We start from the raw sequence: 19,796 nt of genomic DNA, 5'->3' as shown, positions 1-19,796 counted from the left end.
TTTTCTACCCTGCCTTTCTCTCCTCATACCCTTAGCTGATGTTTCCTGGCCTCTCATTGGCTCATCCCACCAGCACTCTATTGCTGCATTCACACACTGTAGGAAATTTCACAAGGCAAATGTTTCAAAACTGACCTAAGTTAGCCCTTTCACATGAAATGAATGTAGATTAAATGAAAATAATGATGCAAGAAGTCACTTGTATCATTTCTGATTGAGAATTAAATAATTTTTTATTGTTTGTGTAATTAAATATTATAGGTTCACCTCAATAAATTGGAATATCATTAAAAGTTAAGTAATTTCAGTTATTCAGTTCAAAATGTTACACTTACAGATCATAGATTCCCTACATTTCAAACATTTGTGTTCATTTTGATAATCATAGCCTGTAGCTGATACTACATATAAAATCTTCTCAAAAAACTGAAAAAGAACAATAAAACACAGTGATATCAAGGTCATAAAAGCTGGTGTTGGTACTTTTGGTAGTGGGCAGATGCTAAATCCTGCAGCAAAATGATAGCATCTCCATAAAGCATGTCATCAGAGGCCCGTTTAAGGGTTACTGGTAGATAGCTGCTCTGACTCTGGACTTTATAAAACACAGTGATCCACCCATATCTTCACTGACTGTGGAAGCATTACACTGTACCTCAAGAAGCTTGGATTTCATGCTTATGTACCTTTTTCTGACACTTTTTCCTCCCACTTTACATGAATATGCTTCTCCTTATTGAAGGCTGAAAACTTGACAATCTTCTTGGTTGTGTAGGTTATAACAATGGTCATGGTAATGGTCTTACATAGCCTAATTTTAAGAAAATTTGAGATTCATTAGCTGTGAGCAGAAGCATCAAAGTACCTGAAATAAACACTTGAAACATTACTCTGCATGCAATTAAGCAAAAAAAAAAAAAAAAACTGTTTAAAAAAAACTTTTCTGAAATGAGACTTTTCATTTAGATGGAACTGTATATTTTACAGCATTTTTTAAATTAAAAAATTGCATTAATATTTACATATTGCATTGAATTGTTTGTGATTTTACCAATTAATCTTTTTTTTTTATACACTAATTGTGAGATATTGCTGATGTCATATTTTCTAAAACATTTTTAGAAATAATTCAAAAGTTTGTGACCTTGCTGTACCTTTCAGTAAAATTAAAGTAATACCAAAGCTAGTTTTTTTTTGACATTTTATGATATGCAGAATATTCATATTAAAAGTGTCAGAAGATAACCCGGGGAAATAATTGCTCATTTTAAATGGTCCTCATTGCTACTTGTTTACCCAGCAGCCAGTGTCAGATTCAGACAATATATATAAGCAGAAATAGGTTTAAAAAGAATCAAAGTAGCAACATCAACATCTATAAACAGCCCTCAGACTATTGGAGCAAAGCATGTTCTTTTTATTGAGTGTACAAAACAAGTGCAAAAATAGTGATTCATAAGAGCTACACAAAGTAGGACTTGCCCTTCAGGAAAACTACAGCTACAGCATACAAATCAAAAAGCAGTACATGTTGTTTTCTTTAAAGATTGCGCAGTAGAAAAGATTGCAAAATGTTGGCTTAGATTCACAGCATTTCATAAGTAACAAGTGCAAACCGCTGAAACAAATGCCAAGTTCATCAGCATTCTTCCTCTGAACTAAGCACAGCGCAGAGATTTTACAAGGAAGAATCTCTACAACCGACCTTGGATCTAACACTTCACAAGTAACTTTGGTCCAAAGCTAATCCCCATTACTTCCTAGGCTGCACAAACACGTTATAGGATTATGAAACTACAGCAAAGGAGACACCGTTTCAGAAACAGAGCTATGTTTAGCACATTAGTAATGGAGACATTTCTTGATACAAACCTGTGATGCATGCAATTAGAGTACCTAGTGTGTCTGAACACTGGTCTATCGAGGAGAAAGCCTAAGTTTTTAATACACTGTGGAGCTGTGGAAGGAGGCTATGCTAAACTGCAGCCAACTGTGTAATGAGAAAAATACTGAACCAATTACAGGCCTAAGTATCTAAGGCATTTTGGGTTGTGGTGCAAATCAACATTGAAAAAAAGGCACAGTTGGGGAATTTAGGGTGGCTACAACTGAAACCCTAAATGCTACACAAACACACCAACCTTTCACAAAGTAAGCCTACGTTTTAATTCACCAACCACACCCCCTGGCACACACCCATTTTGCATCTACAGTATGGCACATTTCTTCTTTTTCTTCGCCGTTTCTTTTTGAGGTGGCTCCACTTCCTTGCATCCATAGAAGCTGGAGAAGCAAGCCGCAGCGCAGATAGGCTCTCTGAGACTGAGCATCCACCTCCCTTCACCGTAATATCGCAGCGAGCCGAGCTCCATCTCCTCGACTGCCTCACCCTCTGGTAGGGTTAGGATTTCGAGCAGATCTAGGCCCGTCTGAACAGGCTCAACGCCCGCCGCACAGCCCAGTGTAATGTGGGCGCGGCTTCCGACAGGCAGGGAGGCAGGTCTGGGGATGCCCACCTCTGACTCCTTTTCTGTATCTGCTGGCCATAGCTGGAGCTGCTCCTCAGTGAGAGATACTCTGGCACCAACGGTGCGAGGGGTGACGAATAGAGCGGTCAGCGACAGGCTGAACACAGAACCGTAGGATTTTGTAACCACCTAGAGCATTCACGGGGAAAATGGCACAAGATTAAAACATGAAAATATTTCTCTCAGTTATTAGCGGTAAAAGTAGTTTCTTACAGGATTCTTTGCATACTCCTTCGCGCCATCTGCTTTTCCATAATTGCAGAACTTTGTGGTGCAGTGAAGGGTTTCTTTGGTCTCAAAGTACTGCTCCAGGTCCACCTCCTTCTCAGCTTGTCCTGTAACTGAATTAAGAGCAAACCAGTCTAATTTTTAATCAGTAACACCACAAATAATAATCTTAAAGACAATTTTAATGACACTCACAGTCCGCTATGTGTTTTTTAAAGGCTTCCAATGTGTCCAGTGTCTTCAGGAAGTCCATTGCTGTGCACCCAACCTTGACCTGTACTGAAGAGAGAAGAAACCAGCCAAAGTAAAGAGGAAGGGATGTTTCCTCAAGTAAACTCTTCATTTTTTCCAGATGGGTCTCCTCCAGGCCACGACCAGTCTTCTTTTTCAGCTGACTCGGGTCACGGCTCCATTCGGTTTGTGGCTCCAAGAAGATAGGGACAAGATTGTGTTCCTCCGCAATCTCTCCCAGGCGGGCGAGCCGATCGTGGGTGTGGTTGGTGTCATCCACGACTATCAGCACAGAGGAGGCTGTCCCTTCGCTGCAGCAAGCCACGACGGCATCATCCAGAGCTTTGTAGCCTTCAGCAGAAGGATTTTCAGGCTTTATACCATGGCCATCGGCACAGAAAACAGAACACTGGTCTTTGTAGGTTTCGGCAATGGAACGTGCCAGGAAGCTTTTACCGCTTCCAGGAAGGCCCCTGAGGACGATAAGCGTGCGAGAAATTCGCAGGGCATCTTTGGTTTCCTCATGCTCCAGAAGGGTAAAAGAAAGTGAACCAGGTGCAGGAACCGGATCTTCCTCCTTTTGAGGCTCAGGTTGCTCCTGTACAGATTTAACAGCTTCAGTTTCTACTGCTGCTTCCTCGGATTTGTCAGAGTTCACTTCCTTCGGATCCTGGACAGGTTGCCCACTTTCGTCTGATGGCTTCTTTTCTATTGCTGCCGATTCCACCGATTCCTCAGGTGAAGCTTCCGTTACAACCACTGTTTCTGCAACTGCTTCTTTTTCTATCTTTGTCTCCACTGTCGTAGGCATTTCTTTCTCAGTCTTCTCTTGTTCTGGTTCTGTGTCCTGTTGGCTGGGGGGCTGTGTTTCCACTGGCTTCTCCACAGCTGGTTTGGGTACAGTTTCCTCCTGTGGTACGGTTTCTGCTGGTTTCTCTGGCTCTGGTTCAGGGTCACTCTCTGCCACATGGGCCTGTTCGGGCTCTGGTTTATTCTCTGGCACAGGCTGCTGTTCAGCGCTTTCTGGTTTTGCCTCTAAAGCTGCAGCTGGGTCAGATACTTTTTCTGATGACTCGGCTGATTCTGCTGGTGCTGCCGCACAGGGCACCAACTCCTCTTCTAGTTTTTCCATGCCGTCTTCCACCACAGCTTCTTTTTTTTCCTGTGTCACATTTCCTACCACAACTGGCTCTTCTGTTTCTTGAGCTCTCGCCACTTGTGCAGCATGACTGTTCGCCGCCAGCTGGTCAGCTTCTTCCACAGCAGCTGGTGGATTCTCAGGGTCTGTTGGTTCCACTGTTGCCTCTAGTTTTCCCTCTTGTTCCATTACAGTCTTCTCTTGATTTTGGGTTTCTGGCATATCTAGAACCTCACTTTTGTCTGTATCCATGATTGGTTTAAAGTCCAGCTTTGCACACCACCCGATTCCTTAAAGACATGAATGAAATAAACACATTTGTTTACAGATTATTTGAAAATAAAACTGAATTTACACAAGAATATTTAGGGAAACACTCTGGATGACAAAAAATAACTATGACCTGTTTACAAAGTTAGTTCTGTATGCACAGAGTTCAAACAGGAAGTTACTCAATATCAGGGGTTTAAATGCAGAGTGATAAAAAAATAAATAGCTTTTATAGTTCGGATCTTTCTGGAGATAAAGATAATATCCTACATAACTGTTCTAACAATTAATACAACCTTGAAGCCAAGTCTTGCACAAGTGTAGCCCTTTTTGGTTCAAGGGAAGTTTTGCAACCTTGGGGATTTAAAGAAGTGAAAGTACCAATTAAGTTATTCAAATTTATATTTATATGTATACTGCAGGACGGTAAATCCTTAGTCAAAGGTTTCAGAGAAACAAGCCATACTGTATTCCGAGTTTGCATATAAATATAGGCTGCCCGAAACATTGCCAGCAAAGCAGACAAAGGCTAATTAAGAAAACGGACATTGATTTAAATAAAAAGGGAAAAAAAAGAAAAACCATGTACTGTTTAGGCGAAGTTTATATTTTCGACGCCAACGCTACGGTAAACTGCACACGGTCAATAAGAAAAAGAGGAAGAGTTAAACTGAACTGAATGTAGCAACAAAGCAATTGCCCAACGTTAATCCCCGTTTTCCCCCTACCAAGACACACCAACTGAAACCAATTGGAAAATCTGGCCTGCAAAGATAGACACATAACTATGTTTCAGGCTGAGCAGCAGAAATGGCTGAAGTTACCCTTGTGTTTAAACCAAAACCAACACAGAACATCTTGATCGTATTTGTACTATCAGGCTGTGTCGAAGACGGTATCAAAGTACGGTTAAATGTTTATTTAAACCTTCATACCTGAAAGGTTGCGCAGTAAAAATCTTTCAGAACACGTTTAGGTAAGGCAGGCGGGGAGTGGCGTTCATCCTCACATTAGCACGCCAGACAAAAACATTTCCTGCCTCAATTAATGTGGGTGCAACGTCAGGAGCCACACAACCATGTTTTAACAGGTTTAATCAGTATTAATCATTGCTTACTGTAGTTTCTACAGTAATCAAAGGAAGAAAAGTGAACATTTTTCAACGCAGAGCGCGGATAGTTCTGGTAAAGTGTCAGCTTACCAGAAACGCTGCAGTGAAGCCGACGGTGCTGCTGACCACGCGTTTCCCCCCCTCTGAACACAATGACACGACGGCGCTGGACCCTGACACGAACCCGCTCGTCTCTTCAAGGGGCGAAAAAAAAAAAAAAGAAAAAAGAGAAAGAAACGGAAACTCCCGGGAACGCGCAAAGGGGCGTGGCCACGGACACGCCCCTGTAGTCCGGAAGAACGTGGACCATGATCATTTCTCACCGTGGTTTTATTTCTTTCATTTACACACGTTACCTACATCTTTAAACGTGTGTTTCTATATGACAGAAAAAGTCTGCAATTTAAATTACAATTTATTTAAGAGTCTGTTTTATTTCAGTAATACTTTTTAATCGATTACTATTGTTGATTATGGCTTAAAGTTCAGAAAAATCAAATTCAGTTTCTCAGAAAATAAGTAATTACATAAAAAAGATGTACAGTTCGCATAATACACGGGGAAGACTGCTGATTTGGTAGTTGTCCAGCTGAAAGTCACTAATACCCCCCCACAAAGAGGTTAAGTCACAAATGACTTCACAGAGGGCTATATCCCAGCATATTATTGGAAAGTTGAGAGGAAGAAAAACAATGTGGCAGAAAAGCAACACCCATTCAAGAATATGAGGGAGATTCAGAAGGTGTGGACTGTGGCTGTAGTCAGTAATTCAAGAGCTACCACACACAGACGTATCCAGGATATGCTCTACAGCTATAACCTGCCAGAAAACTCTTACTTGGACTAAGGAGAAAAAGGACTGCGCCGTTACTCAGTGGTTTAAATTTGTCTTCAGATTAAAGTAAATTTTGCATTTCATTTGTAAATCGAGGTCAAGAGCCTGGAGAAAGGGTGAAAAGGCTCAAGTTGCCGTGGGTCCTGCGTGTAAGCTCCACATTCGGTGGTGATTTGGGAACCATGTAATTTTCTGGTGTTGGTCGACTGTGTTCTATAAAATCAAGGGTAAGGGCAGTCATGTGCCAGGCACTTCATGCTTCCCTTTGTTAGCCAGCTCTATGGAGAGCCAGATATAACTTTTATTACATTAATGCAGTAATTCATGCAAAATAATCCCCAACCGTATATTGAGCACATATACTGTACAATACATGAAAATACTTTTCAGTGAGTCGAAAGTTCTGTATGTAATACTTTCCATTTTGAAATACATCACTATATTACTCCTTCAGAGTGATTTTTAAAGTTACACTGGACAGACATTTTATACATTTCTACTCAGTAAAATAAAGGCTGTTATCTCATATGCAAAGCTAAAGCTGCAGTAAAGTACAGCCATTTACATCCTGCCGCTCCTATCCCTAAAATTCTGTGTCACTGACACAAAGCATACAGCTATTCTGCTTAAACACAAGGCAGTTTTTAGATTTCTTAGTCTAGTAATATAACACAATGTGACCAAATAGGGAAATGAAGGTTTCTAATTAACATCGAAACAATAATAGGAACTTTCTAGGCAACAATAGTCTGTATAGGAAGCAAAAACAACATACATCACATCACTATTGGACAATGGAAAGAAAAATATTTTATTGTTTTTTTAAAGGATGATGGCGACAGGGGTCAACACTAGACCCTTTTGGCATCTTTTTTATCTGTAATGTTGATCAGTGTTCAATCTGATATTATCAGTGAAAGACAAACTTCATGAAGATGAAATACTGACAGTAGGATTGTGAGACCTTCGCTCCCAGTATGACCAACACAGTTCAATAATCACAACAAGATCCTCATTAATGTATGTTCCCCTGTTGCTTTTTGGTGCAGACATCCTCAGTGTGGTAGATGTTGTTTTGCTTCATCGAGTGCCTAAAAGGAAATATGGTGATACGGTCAGAGATCAAAAAATGCCTTAAAATAAAAAGAAAAGAAAGTATAAGATGACAAAGGACACCTCTTGGATGGCACTCAGTGCTGTGCTGTCATTTTGAACTTTAGCCAGACTCAAAGCCTTCTCAAAGTGAGATACAGATGATTCAAAGTTTCCCAAATTCACTAAAACAAAAGGAAAAAAAACAAAACAAAGTGCATTTACTTTTCAACATCAGGCTAGACTTTGACTGACACCATTAGAGCTTTAATTAGTTTAAAGGTCAGGTCTGCAAGTTGCAAACTACTATAACACATTTAATGTGAAAAACAAAACATGAATAATTACATTCTGACTGTCCAAGCAAAACACTGGCCCTTAACTGCCACTTGTTATCAGATAGTTCTTCAGCCACAGCAACAGAACGGAGACCGAAGTCTCTGGCTTTTTCAGGATGACCGAGCTCCAGGTAACAACAGCCGATCTCATGAAGCAACCAGGTCTTCTCCAAACCTTCATGGACAAAAGGAATCTTCTCTTCCCAGCTGAATTATGACCAAAAACAGAAGTACTTGAATATCAATCTATTTTAGAAGCACAGTGTATAATGTGTTCTTTACTTACAACTCTATGGCTTTTGCAAATTGTCCAGTTTCAGCATAGGTGCAACCTATGTTGGCCAGAGCCCTTGCTGTTGCTTTTGGAAATTTGCTGTTGATAAGAAAGATTACTAAACATATGGTCTCATGTTAAAGGTTATGCTGAGTCTAATTGTTCAGTTTCTTTAGATTCTCACCACTGTTTAGCCAACTTCAGGTCTTTGTGATGATGTTGCAGCGCTTTATCTACATCTCCCAAGTCAAACAAAGCATTTCCAATGCATCCATGCAGGAAGCACATTATCTCCTCTTTAACTGGGCAGTCTTTTTTCGACCATCCTTGAATTATCCTCATTAATTCTTCTCCCTTCTTCAGACTGCCTTTTGCATTCCCTGACGTCAGTTCTGCAATGGCAGATAAACAGTAAAATGATTTTACCCACGCACAGAAATGATAGTGGTGAGCTACAAATTCATCCAGAAGCCTATCCTACCGCCATCTATCTCATCAAGGCTCCTCAGGAGAAAATGAACCCTGTCAGAGGGAGAGCTATATTTCTGCTGCTTGGGCTGCTGCTTTCTATCTTTGAGGGAAACAGGCATCTCTTGACTCCAGAAGTCGGCGCAGTTATTAAGAGACGTGATGCTGCTCTGAATTATGTCCTCCACTCGTTCTCCACTCTTCGTCACACCTTTAACCAAATCTGAGCAGGGTTGTATAACAGCTTTAAGAGTCGGTCTTTTAAACGTGAAAAATAAATTATACTCAGTTTGAATAAAATATGTTAAAAATTTTGTGGATGACTGCTTTAAACGTTGGCCAACAAAGTACTGACTTCAACATCAAATAATAGAGAAATGGACAAAAGTAAATGATGATACATGGACAGCTTTGCACCTTGGTCTTTCAGAAGTTTCTCTAGGAATTTCTTGTGTGGGTAAAACTCTCCCAGCAGTTGTTTGGTGGTCTTCTCATTCTTCAGGGTCTCTGGAGTATGATGCTTTTCTTTTTTTGTCAGGTTCTGAATAACAGCAATTGGCTGCTCTCCCTTTACATGTTATTTATAAAAACAAACAGAAAGGCAGTTAAACCATATTAAACACAGTTAACACAAAAGTCGTAACATCATCACTATATAAGAGAACTGACTTCTATTAGCCTAGGGAAGGGTGTCTAATAAATTTGACAACCAGTAAAAATGTTTTTGAGAGTCATGTAGCAGCGATAAGAGGGAAGTGTAATAATTTTAGTAACTAATGAGTTACTAATCAACCAATGACAGGGCCACGGCCGTGCATATGGGGAGTTAAGGCTTTTTCACATATTCTGATCTCAAAGGGAAGCGACTGTAGCACAAACTAACGAAACATTAATATCTTTAAAGAATCCGGTGCATTAAAGCATTCGGTACACATTGCTGAGTAGCTGCAGATTAGGTCTCCTAGCAATGGGAGAAGGTCTGTGGAAACCTTTTCATTTAACGTTTGAAAAATCTAGTTGGCGCCTCTGTGCAACTTCTTTGCTCTGAAGCCAACACTAAACAAGACGGGACTGAACTTTTCATGTCATAGTGCACAATGCAGAGACTCTTCACAGGAAATGACAAGGGATCAGAACATATTAAATCTACCCACGCTGCGGGTCAGAGGTCTTGTGCATATCCTGGTATAATAAACTGATTGCAGACATAATAATAAATAGGTGGTTTTAATGTTGAGGCTGATCTCACTAAACACTGTAACACTTAAAAGATATGGTCATTTTGACGCTGGATCTCTCAGTTTTCAGAAGCACAGATTTTCCCAGACATTCCCAACAAAAACACTTACCTCCTCCTCCTCTTTGAGGAATGACAGGTCTCCCCTAATTTCCAGTTTGAGTGAGGAAGAATCTGTAGCATGGTAAAGAAAAATCAAAGAAGTTTAGGCATTGAGTGAGAATACTGACAATGAACAGTCACATTTACTGTAAACGTCATTTACTGCCGACAGAGTTTGTTATCGCCTCCTCTGCCTTCTGGATCCCAAGCTTGAATCCTTCAATATGTGGGCGAATCTTTTGCCCTCGGTGGTAAAAAACCAGTGCAAATTCAAATTCACCCATGTAATATAAAGCCTCCGCTTTTAGGTACAATGCCTAAAAATATTAAGAGAAAAAACAGTCACTCTATGACAGAAGGGTCTTTAAGTTTCATTAAAAAAAATAAAACGTTAACCATCTTTGCTTATGACGGGGAAAATTTACCTCAGGGAATGACGCGTCCTCTTTTATTAAAACTTCAGCGTCTGTTAGAGCATTTATAAACTGGCCAATCCGCATGAAACACTTGGCTCGACCAACAAGGCATTTCTTCTCTTTATGGGTTAAATCAAGCGCCTAAACAAATACTAAAATTAGGTTATTTCTTTTAAACAAATGGTTCATTAGTCAAACCTTCAATAAATTACTTACCGCACTAAAGCTGCTGAGCGCATGTTTGTAATTCCCTTTACGGAAATTCCACTCCCCTTCGGCCCTTAAGGTTAAAACTCTATTTTTCAAAATGTCATCTTTGGTGTTTTCTGTCTTTTTTGCCATTTTAGACACGTCAACCCTGAAATTAAAGGCGTTAACAAACGGTAAGTTGAAAAAAAAAAAAATGTATCCTAGCAACCACAGAAACAAGAGTTTGTGGTTCGGGGAGAGGGCGCCCTCTAGTGGCCTGTTTTTCATTTATTTATAAAACTGTTTTCTGATTTCAATATTCACTGACCTCATAATTAATAACTATTCTGAAGAAACAAAGAGATGAAAACAATTTCGGGGAAACCCAGAGAAGGCCATCTTTATTGACACAGCTGGTACTGTTTAAAGATAAAGAAATGATGGTTTAGAGAGGGCAAAGATGAGAACAGACTTCTAGTTTTAATCAGGAAGAAACTAAAATTTGCCAGGTTTCAAATATTCCAGAGTCTGACTATCTTAGCCAACACATACTAAAAAATCTGCAGTTTAATGATATGACTCCTCGTTGCGATTACCTCTTATGTTAAATAAAACTAGTTGGCTTGCCTGAAACTCTAGTAACGTAGACCCATTTTAGCAGACTTCAAGCAAACCTAGCAAATCAATTAACTTCCTGCAGAAAGGCTCATACATTTTCTTTTTTGAAACAGAAGTGTCAAAGGTACAATAAATATAGAAATGAAAATAAAAAACTTCAACATCACAAATTAACACTTTACATTCCAGTAAAATGTACATTGCAGCAAGCTTTGACTGGCAACACCAAACGTAAAACATGTGATGACAAAAAGGAGAGGTGACTTGGCCAGCAACAAAGCCAGCACTACTGTCTCCACTGCCATCTCTCTCGTGTGCTTTGGCCATGGCATCTGTATTGGTCAAGAGCTGCAGCTGTTTTCTGCTTAAAAAAAGTATATCCTATGACAAGCAGGCAGGCTTTAGTGGGAATTTGTAGCAGCCCGCTGTCAGGTTCTTCGAAACCTGTGGAAGGTGGGACTTGCTCAGTGATTTTCCTAAGAAACCATTGATCAAGTTACCGTACATGTAGAGAACACTCCATCAGCAGAAAAGTGAGTGAAATAACAGCTTGCTGGATTAGGTGTTGCATCTCAACAATTTCCCCAGGATGACACTTTCTGTATGCTCTGATACATTTGCTGCACAATTTCTCCAACAAAACTCCACACAATATTTGGACTGTTGTTGGTAGTTGTTACTGATTTTAAGTTTTATTTTAAAAGGAAAATAAAATCAAAAACCAGTAGCAATAATCAATCTGAGTCATCTTGGTGTCCTTGCTGTAAATAATTAACCGCATGTGGTCATTAGGTTGCATTCATTCAGTCAATGGCATAGACGAGACTGACGTTTAGCCAGTCGTTAAATACAGATGGTGCGTAGAGGGGTTGATATTGTACAAAAGTCCTGATTTAGATGCTGTTTATGCAGACGTTGCCTCCAACTAACCAAACTGGAAGAAGAAGTTTCCTGGTCCAGATGCTGAAAAGCAACCAGAACCAAATTTGCACATTAAAATTTATTTTACTGTCCTAACAAAAACAATCATGACAGTAGAACATATTTTCTTCAATTACCTTCAAAGCTAAAACCCCCTGGTCCTCCAAAGAACGCCTTAAAAATGTTATTGGCATCAAAGTCTGGCAGTGAAAAGACAAAAACAATCAACAGAACATACGTTAAGAGCAGCATCAATGTAACCTCCCACTCCAACCTCGGCTCCGGTACTGACCTCCCATATTCATGCCGTCATCCTCGAGGTCCTGTCCGCTGTCATAGCGGGCCTTTTTCTTTGGGTCCGAAAGCACGCTGAAAGCCTCGCCCACTTCCTTAAACTTTTTCTCCTCTTCCTTCTGCACCTCGGTACTAGCGCCGCTGTGACGGTCTGAAAGAACAAGGGAATGGACACAGGGACTTGAGATGATGTTATACAGGTGTACGCTGCATCACAAAGGTTTTATGGCAAAGCTTTAAGAACCTGGGTGATGTAAAAGTGCACGTTTACGGTACGCTTTTTTGATCTCCTCCTCGGTGGCGTTCTTATCCACGCCGAGTATCTTATAGTAATCTTTCCGCTTGCTTTTCTTTAACTCCAGTTGAGCTGTTTTGAGGAGATGTTTGTGTTCTAAACAGTGAAGAAAAATATAAAAACATGTTAGTAATATGCATAAAAGGCTTATTTTTCTGGCTTGATGGATTGGCAGAAAGTGAGCATTTTAAGGCTTTGTGTCTTTTGGCAAAAAATATTTTTTTTTTCTAACCATATGATAAATGTCCATGCTTTTTAGATGTTGTGTGGGAACTCTAGTGTATTTAGATTCTTACCTTTTGTCTTTTCTGTCTGGTAGACCTTCTCATAGTCCCTCACTGCCTCTTCGTACAGCTCTGTGTCCATGTAGCTGAAACAAGGTGTGCAAAAGTCTTACTTTTTTTCTATACTTTAAACAATCAACCGTCAGACTTATTAACATGAGTTTAATCAGTTTCTAATGAGGTCAGACAAATTAAATGCAATATAACATGTGCCCCTGAGTTAAGGCCTGGACATACCATTGTGCTCTCCTTAAATAGGCCTTTATGTAGGTCTCATCCAGTTTTATGGCCTTTGTGCAATCTTCAATGGCCTGTTCTAGTTTCTGCAGCTGTAAAAGAAAAAAAAATAATGAAGAAACTAACAAGCCCTGACTGAATTTAGTTTATGTGAAAACTGATTGCTCAACATGGCATGAATACTAAACAGAAACTGAACTGAACCTGGGTGTGCATTAGGATACATAGACTTACAGAAACATTCATACTACTTAAACTTTTCATACTGTATCATATTACAGTTATAGTTTCCAGAACTTTTTACAAATACAAATCTGAAAACTGGCCTAACCCCAGTTAGGGATGTTGTCCTATGGGAAGGGGGACTGAAACCTTTGCTCATGCCTTCTTTGCAAAACAGCTCAACTTCAGATTACACTTCACCTTTAAGAACTTTGTATTGTTCTAATACATTAAAGGCAGCGAAAGGGTTTGAAGTCTGTGGCTGTAAAGTGACATAGAGTGAAACAGTTTAGGAAGTATAAATATTTTTTAAAGGCAGTGTATTTTCTGACAATTATCCAGAAGTTGCTGACCTTAGATCCAACTGTGGCTCTATTACAGTACAGCTTGGCATTAGTCTTGATGTTGTTTGGGTCTATTGTCAGGGCCTCCGAGTACAAATCATAAGCTGCCTCAAAGTTTCCCTCCTTGAACGCTGTGTTCCCTTCTTCCTTCTTGGCTTTTAATGCTTTGGCATTCTGAGAAGACAAACCACATAGCAGCCATAAAAGCCACCCAAAGACACAATAGAGATACATTTAACTTTGACAGCTTTTTAAATGAAAACAGTTAATGTCTTGATTTAATTAAAAGTGCTCACAACAAAGCCATTTGCTGATTAATACAAATCTTCTGCTTAGTTACTCACTCTACATGCGAGTCGAGCCTTGTCATGGTCAGGAGCCATACGCAAGGCCTGGACAAAAAATTGAACAGCCTTATCAATGCAATCCTCATAATAGAGACAGAGACCTCGCACGTACAGAGCATCTGCGTTGGTGGAGTCCATTCGGAGTATGTCACTGAGAAGAAACAGAAGGAATATTGTTTAATCATCCCTAAAAAGGTACAAGAAAGAAATTCTAGATTTCCATCACGTTACAACAAAAATCCTAAGACGGTGAAGTAAAACACGAATCTTTTTCTAACTTCCTACCTGGCGACAGACTGCGCCTCTGGGTATCGTCCCAGCAGGGCTAAACACTCTGCCTTCAATATCTTAAACTTGTGACAAGCCGATGCACACTCCAAGGCCCGGTCCATGCAGAAGACAACCTAAAACGAAACCACGGCATTTTCATTGTCTGGTTTTTCCTGAATGCTCTTGTACATGTGCATCTCAACAAATTGAAGCATTATTGAAGAGGTTATTTTTTATTTGATTTTGGCATTTCAATTAATAAAGTAAAACTTATTAACTACATTCAATACGCAGAGTGACTTATTCAGTCTTTATTTCATTTGATCTTTATAATCACGTTTACTTAAAACGAAAACTTAAAATTCTGAGAATCACAATATTACATAATACCATTACATTACATTTTTAATACAGACTGCTTCGTTTTTTTCCCTTTCAGGAGTTGCCACAGTGAGTCATCCCATCTTCTTCTCTCACACCCACTACCTTCATGTCCTCTTTCACTCATTCCTGATCCTATCCATCCTCATCTCTCCCAAAAAGAACCTCAACATTGTCCATCTCTGCTATCTCCAGCGCTGCCTCCTGTCTCTTCATCTGTGCCACTGTCTATAAACCATACACCATTTTTAATACAGAAATTATACATTATGACCACGTTATGACCTTCACAATCATGGGGAGGACTGCTGCCTTGACAGTCATTGGCATCCACAAACCACAGAATGACTCTGGTAAGAAAGCAAAATGTTCATAGGGTGCTGTATTAAAGCATATTACTGGAAAGTTGGGCGAAAGGAAAGAGTGTGACACAAAAAGGTCCAGAGGCACCAGGGATAACACGGCATTGAGATGATTTTGATACAAATCCCATTCAAGAGTCCACGGAACCTTCACAAGATCTGGACTGCAGCTGGAGTCAGTCCGTCAAGAGCTACCACACATATACAAGAGATGGACCACAACAGTTGATTTCCTTGTGATAAGCCACTCCCGATTTAGAGATAATGTCTGAAGTAGGTTACCTAGGTTAAGGAGAAAAAGGACCGACACTGTTCAGTGATTCCACGCTGTCTGAGGTCCAGTGTGAACAGCTAGTTATGATTTGCGGAGTCATGTAATTGGCTGATGTTGGTCTACGGTATTTTCTCAGGTCAAACGTCAGCGGAGCACTCTTCCTGGAAACTTTGGAGCAGCTCATGCTTCCCTCTGTTGACACCTTCCCACAATGTGAAAAGTACCAATACCTGCTTTAATGATCATGGTATCACTGTGCTTGACTGGCCAGCAAACTGGCCTGACCGAAGCTCAGTAGAGAAACTATGGGGGATTGTCAAGAGGAAGAGAAGAGACAACCGAGCCAGCGATGTAGCAGAGCTGAAGGCCATAATTACAGGAACCTGGGCTTTCTGAACACCTCAGTACAGTTAGTCTGATCACCTCCAGGCAATGCTGCACTAATGGAGTAATTCATGCAAAACGAGCCCGTCAAGTACCGAGTACATTTAGTGCACGGGACACGAACTTACTCTTTTTTATATTGAAAATCTTTTTTTATTGACCTTATGTAATATAATTTGCGGTATTTTCATTAGCTGAAAGTCACAATAAACAGAATTAATAGAAAATAATGCTTGAAATATATCAGTGTGTGTGTAATGAATCTATAGATCAGGTTACCTTTTTGACTTAAATTACCAAATAACCAAACTTTTCAATTACATTCTAATTTCTTGAGATGTACTCTACCCAAACAACTAAAGAAAGGACTAAACATAATCTCGTAAGAAGCTTACCATTCTGAAGTCTCTCTTTTCAAATCCAATCTCTGCCATTCTCTCATATTCAAGGATGGACTCTGCATTCTTTAGCTGCAAAAGATACTTTTCAGTATTCAGTAACATTGTGGAACACTCATATTAGCGACAACACAAAAACCAGTCAATTTCTGTACCATCAGCAGTGCTTGTAAAACCAGTCTGACATGAGCAGGACTACGTAATATCTGACTTTCACTTAATAATTGTTCACTAAGAAAACAGCCCCACCAGCTTCTTTGGATGCATCATACATATCTTACACGTGTGGCCTAGTCAAAACATATTTTACTTGTGGATTTAAGTCGTCAGACGAAACTCTAAAACTGAGGTCATGCTCACCTCCTGCTGGGCTTGGCTGTTATCTGGCTCCAGTTCCAGAACTCTCTGGAAACAGCGGCTGGCAGCCATAGCATTGCCAAGCGAGAGGTGGCACTTACCCTCTCGCAGATGTCCCTGTGAACAAAAGAGGCAAAGTTAAAGAAATAAAGTCTCCTGAAATCATACATCTCACGTGTGGGTAAAAAAGGATCTATGGAAACCTATGCACTGAATGGTTAAATATATTGCAATAAGAATACTAAAGGGAATGTGCAGAGTTCAAGTTTAACACCAGATGTGAATATTTTTTCCAGCTTTTACGCAACTTAAATTATTTAACAACAGAAAAACCAGATCACTTCCAGTTCTCATTGTTCCCCAGCTTACTTTCATAAAGCTGTTGTCTAGCCGCACTGCTTGCTGGGAGTCCTCCAGAGCCTCCCTGTATCGGCACAGCATCATTAACGTGGCCGCCCGGTTTCCGTAGTAGCTTGCGTTTTTTGGACACATATCTGAAAAATAAAAAGGAATCTTTCATCAATCAATATGTTTCCCATTTAAAAACAAAACCATGGCACTGATGACTGAATGAAACAGTCTAAAAATAGTTTTGATAAACTTACCAATAGCCTTGGTGTAATAATTGAATGCCTCTGTGTAGTCCTTCTTGATGTAAAAAGCATTGCCTTGCTCCTTGAAGGCCTCTGCATCCCTGTAGGTAGAATTGTGTAGCAAAGCAGCACAAAAGAGAAATCAGAATATTTAGCTGAAAAATCTGAGACAGAAGCAGGGGAACAGGACTGTCTTAATATTTGTTTACATCCGAACTTAAACAAAACGTCTTTGTAAATATTCTCCGGTAATATATAATAATATATCCATAATATTTTTCTCAAGGTGGCCAATGCATTTGGGAAAAAAACCTTATATGCTACCTGAACCACGATTTGGACACAAATACATAGAGTATATCTGTGGCACCAGGAAACTGATAATAATTGTTGACTATATTTGGGCATCTTGAATTTTGGTCAGATGACTTCCTGTTTTTGGACAAACAACATTTCTGAATAGAGCTGAACCAATCTCTAATCATAATACTACCCTCAGGTTAGTACTTGCTGGACGATGGCTTTCGGTTCGACCTGGTGGATGCCAATTTTTGGAGTGGCCCTTGAGCTTTTTTTAGATTTTCCTTGGACTGCCACAATGTGCGGTAAAATCCGAGGCTTGTGATTCTCTCCACTACCTCGGCGAATATCTTCTCATTTATCCTCGCCCCATAGAGCTTCTACTGAATAATGCAGTCAGACTCATACGGCTGACCACACAAATGGCCAATGAGTGAACAGCAGTCTATTCATGTCACATTTCAGCCCTACCCATCTCCAACTGGACCTGATGCAGACCAGGTACCACAAGAGCCAGTGCTGGAAAAGCCAGCGGTGGAAATGGTCGCAAAAGGGGCTCAGTGGAGCCGGCCAAAGTAGAACCCCTGGAAAAGTGACATTACTGAACAAACCATCCACAATGAACAAGGCTTAGTCACCCAGCTAAACTAACAGGCTAGACAAGGAGAGCAGTAATCAGGGAACTGAATAGGAGGCCCACTTTTGAGCAAATGGCATGTTTTAGAGTCTGTATTCTCCTGTTAACAATTATTCGACTACTAAATTAGTTGGCGATTATTTCAATAATTGATTAATCACAACTAATCTGATTAATTGTTTCAGCCCTACTGCACAGGGAGTAAAACTAACTCTACACATTAACCTGAGCACACCATCAACACAGTGAAACACACTGCTTGGAGCATCATGCTGAGAGGATGCTCTTTGGACAGCGAAGCTGGTTAGAACTGTTGGGAGAAATCAATCACAGGTTGAGAAAGACTTGAGGCTGGAGTGAAGGTTCACCTTACAGTAGAATGACAACACTAAACATGTAGCTGGAGCTACAGTACAGTGGTTTAGATAAGTGGTGTCCAATGTCAGTCCTCAAGGGCTGGTGTCCTGCATGTTTTAGATGTTTCTGTGGTCAAACATGTCCGAATCAAATGAATGGTTCAATACCAGGCCTGAGAAGGTAATACAGCAGTTTCAATCAGCTGTATTAGGGTGAGACCCACTGTTTAAATGAAAGCAGAGTTTCAGCTACAGCTATGACGGAATGGGTCTAATTCAGAATCTGTGGCAAAACTTGAAAACAGATGTTCACAGATGTTCTCCATCCAATCTGAAAGCTATTTTGCAAAGAAAGGGCAACAGCTCAAGTCTCTAGAAGAATTTCACTCCAAATGTTGGTCCTACAAAGACTTGACTAAATACAAATGCACATTAAAGATTTTCACTTAACTATGAAACTGCTTTGTGTCGGACCATCACAAAAAATATACTGAAAACTGCTGTGAGTTCTACTGTCAATTTAAATTCAGATTTTACAGAACAGTTTAATAATCTCAATGATTTACGTAAGACCATGTCTATTGCTTCAATCTAGGATTCTAATGCGTGAAGAAGTTCTTAAGCAAATGTATTCAGTTAAATCTGCATCTCTGTTGTGATGAGCAGTTATTTACTTATGCAATTACAATGACAAAGACTCATACTTAAATTTGACCTGTTTTTTTAATCAGACAGTATGGGTTTCTGTTTATTGTCAGAATAATAATTGTGTAAACGAGGCATATCTAATAATTGAGAAGTTCTGGCCTAAGTTAGCTACGCATAAAAAAAGCCCGAATAGCAGAGGAGAAATGTCTATTCCTGGATAAGAGGTTGCTATTTTGTGAAGCGGGCAGGGGAGAGGAGAGCCAGGAACATATGACACCATGCTCCGTACAACTGCCATTACTTTATTTAGAAGCCTTTCATGCTTTACATCACGGCCACACAAAAAATGAATGGTGCCACTGAACCATTCTAGGAAAACACGTGGCAATGATGGGAAAGCAAACCTCTCAGCAAGATCAACTTTTGCTCGACACGAGTAAAGACCGCTCCACAGATCCTACAAACCAGCCAGGAGAGGTTGGCGAGGAGGGAGACCAACCAAGCTACCATAATGTAGCTTAACAGTGAGCTGCAGCGCGCTAGTTAGCTGTCAAAACACCCAACGAAAACCCTAATGACAGGAGAATTTGACGGTACGTAACGGTAAAAGACGTTGATGTGTTTCTATTTCTGCCACTGACAACAAATCACGTATTTCTCCTACCTTTCTATCTCCTCGTCACTGAGCAGTTCGATGTCAGGGTCCATGTTCACAGCATCACAATTCTCCGTCGCCATTTTGCCGTCAATGGGAGTGGGCGGGGCCTCAGACTGCGGTCGTCGTTACGTACACTGTAAACAGGAAGTGATCCGTTGG

At 40.2% G+C, this 19,796-nt stretch overlaps 3 protein-coding genes across 3 annotated transcripts; all 3 read right to left on the bottom strand.

Annotated features, from left to right (window-relative positions):
- Nucleotides 1–1,394: 1,394 nt before the first annotated feature.
- On the bottom strand, nucleotides 1,395–5,741 carry LOC124862418 (2',3'-cyclic-nucleotide 3'-phosphodiesterase-like). Its single transcript, XM_047356315.1, has 4 exons — nucleotides 5,597–5,741; nucleotides 2,952–4,415; nucleotides 2,742–2,869; nucleotides 1,395–2,657 (listed from the first exon to the last, which is right to left on the bottom strand). The coding sequence occupies exons 2-4, from the start codon at nucleotides 4,375–4,377 to the stop codon at nucleotides 2,208–2,210; spliced, it is 2,004 nt and encodes a 667-aa protein (XP_047212271.1). The 5' UTR covers nucleotides 4,378–4,415; nucleotides 5,597–5,741; the 3' UTR covers nucleotides 1,395–2,207.
- Nucleotides 5,742–7,128: 1,387 nt separating this feature from the next.
- LOC124862419 (outer dynein arm-docking complex subunit 4-like) lies at nucleotides 7,129–10,674 on the bottom strand. The gene is made up of 11 exons (XM_047356316.1): nucleotides 10,485–10,674; nucleotides 10,278–10,409; nucleotides 10,016–10,169; nucleotides 9,863–9,924; nucleotides 8,931–9,081; nucleotides 8,527–8,736; nucleotides 8,230–8,437; nucleotides 8,058–8,144; nucleotides 7,782–7,978; nucleotides 7,518–7,618; nucleotides 7,129–7,432 (listed from the first exon to the last, which is right to left on the bottom strand). The coding sequence occupies exons 1-11, from the start codon at nucleotides 10,608–10,610 to the stop codon at nucleotides 7,397–7,399; spliced, it is 1,464 nt and encodes a 487-aa protein (XP_047212272.1). The 5' UTR covers nucleotides 10,611–10,674; the 3' UTR covers nucleotides 7,129–7,396.
- Nucleotides 10,675–10,830: 156 nt separating this feature from the next.
- LOC124862420 (dnaJ homolog subfamily C member 7-like) lies at nucleotides 10,831–19,792 on the bottom strand. Its single transcript, XM_047356317.1, has 14 exons — nucleotides 19,644–19,792; nucleotides 17,051–17,139; nucleotides 16,815–16,939; nucleotides 16,449–16,562; nucleotides 16,086–16,160; nucleotides 14,305–14,423; nucleotides 14,017–14,170; nucleotides 13,682–13,846; nucleotides 13,107–13,198; nucleotides 12,882–12,955; nucleotides 12,535–12,681; nucleotides 12,289–12,441; nucleotides 12,134–12,196; nucleotides 10,831–12,038 (listed from the first exon to the last, which is right to left on the bottom strand). The coding sequence occupies exons 1-14, from the start codon at nucleotides 19,715–19,717 to the stop codon at nucleotides 12,001–12,003; spliced, it is 1,482 nt and encodes a 493-aa protein (XP_047212273.1). The 5' UTR covers nucleotides 19,718–19,792; the 3' UTR covers nucleotides 10,831–12,000.
- Between the last annotated feature and the right edge of the window lie 4 nt (nucleotides 19,793–19,796).

The sequence above is a fragment of the Girardinichthys multiradiatus genome, chromosome X (assembly GCF_021462225.1).
Source record: "Girardinichthys multiradiatus isolate DD_20200921_A chromosome X, DD_fGirMul_XY1, whole genome shotgun sequence".
NCBI classification, from domain to species: Eukaryota; Metazoa; Chordata; class Actinopteri; order Cyprinodontiformes; family Goodeidae; genus Girardinichthys; species Girardinichthys multiradiatus.
This window is presented reverse-complemented; position numbering and strand designations above follow the sequence as displayed.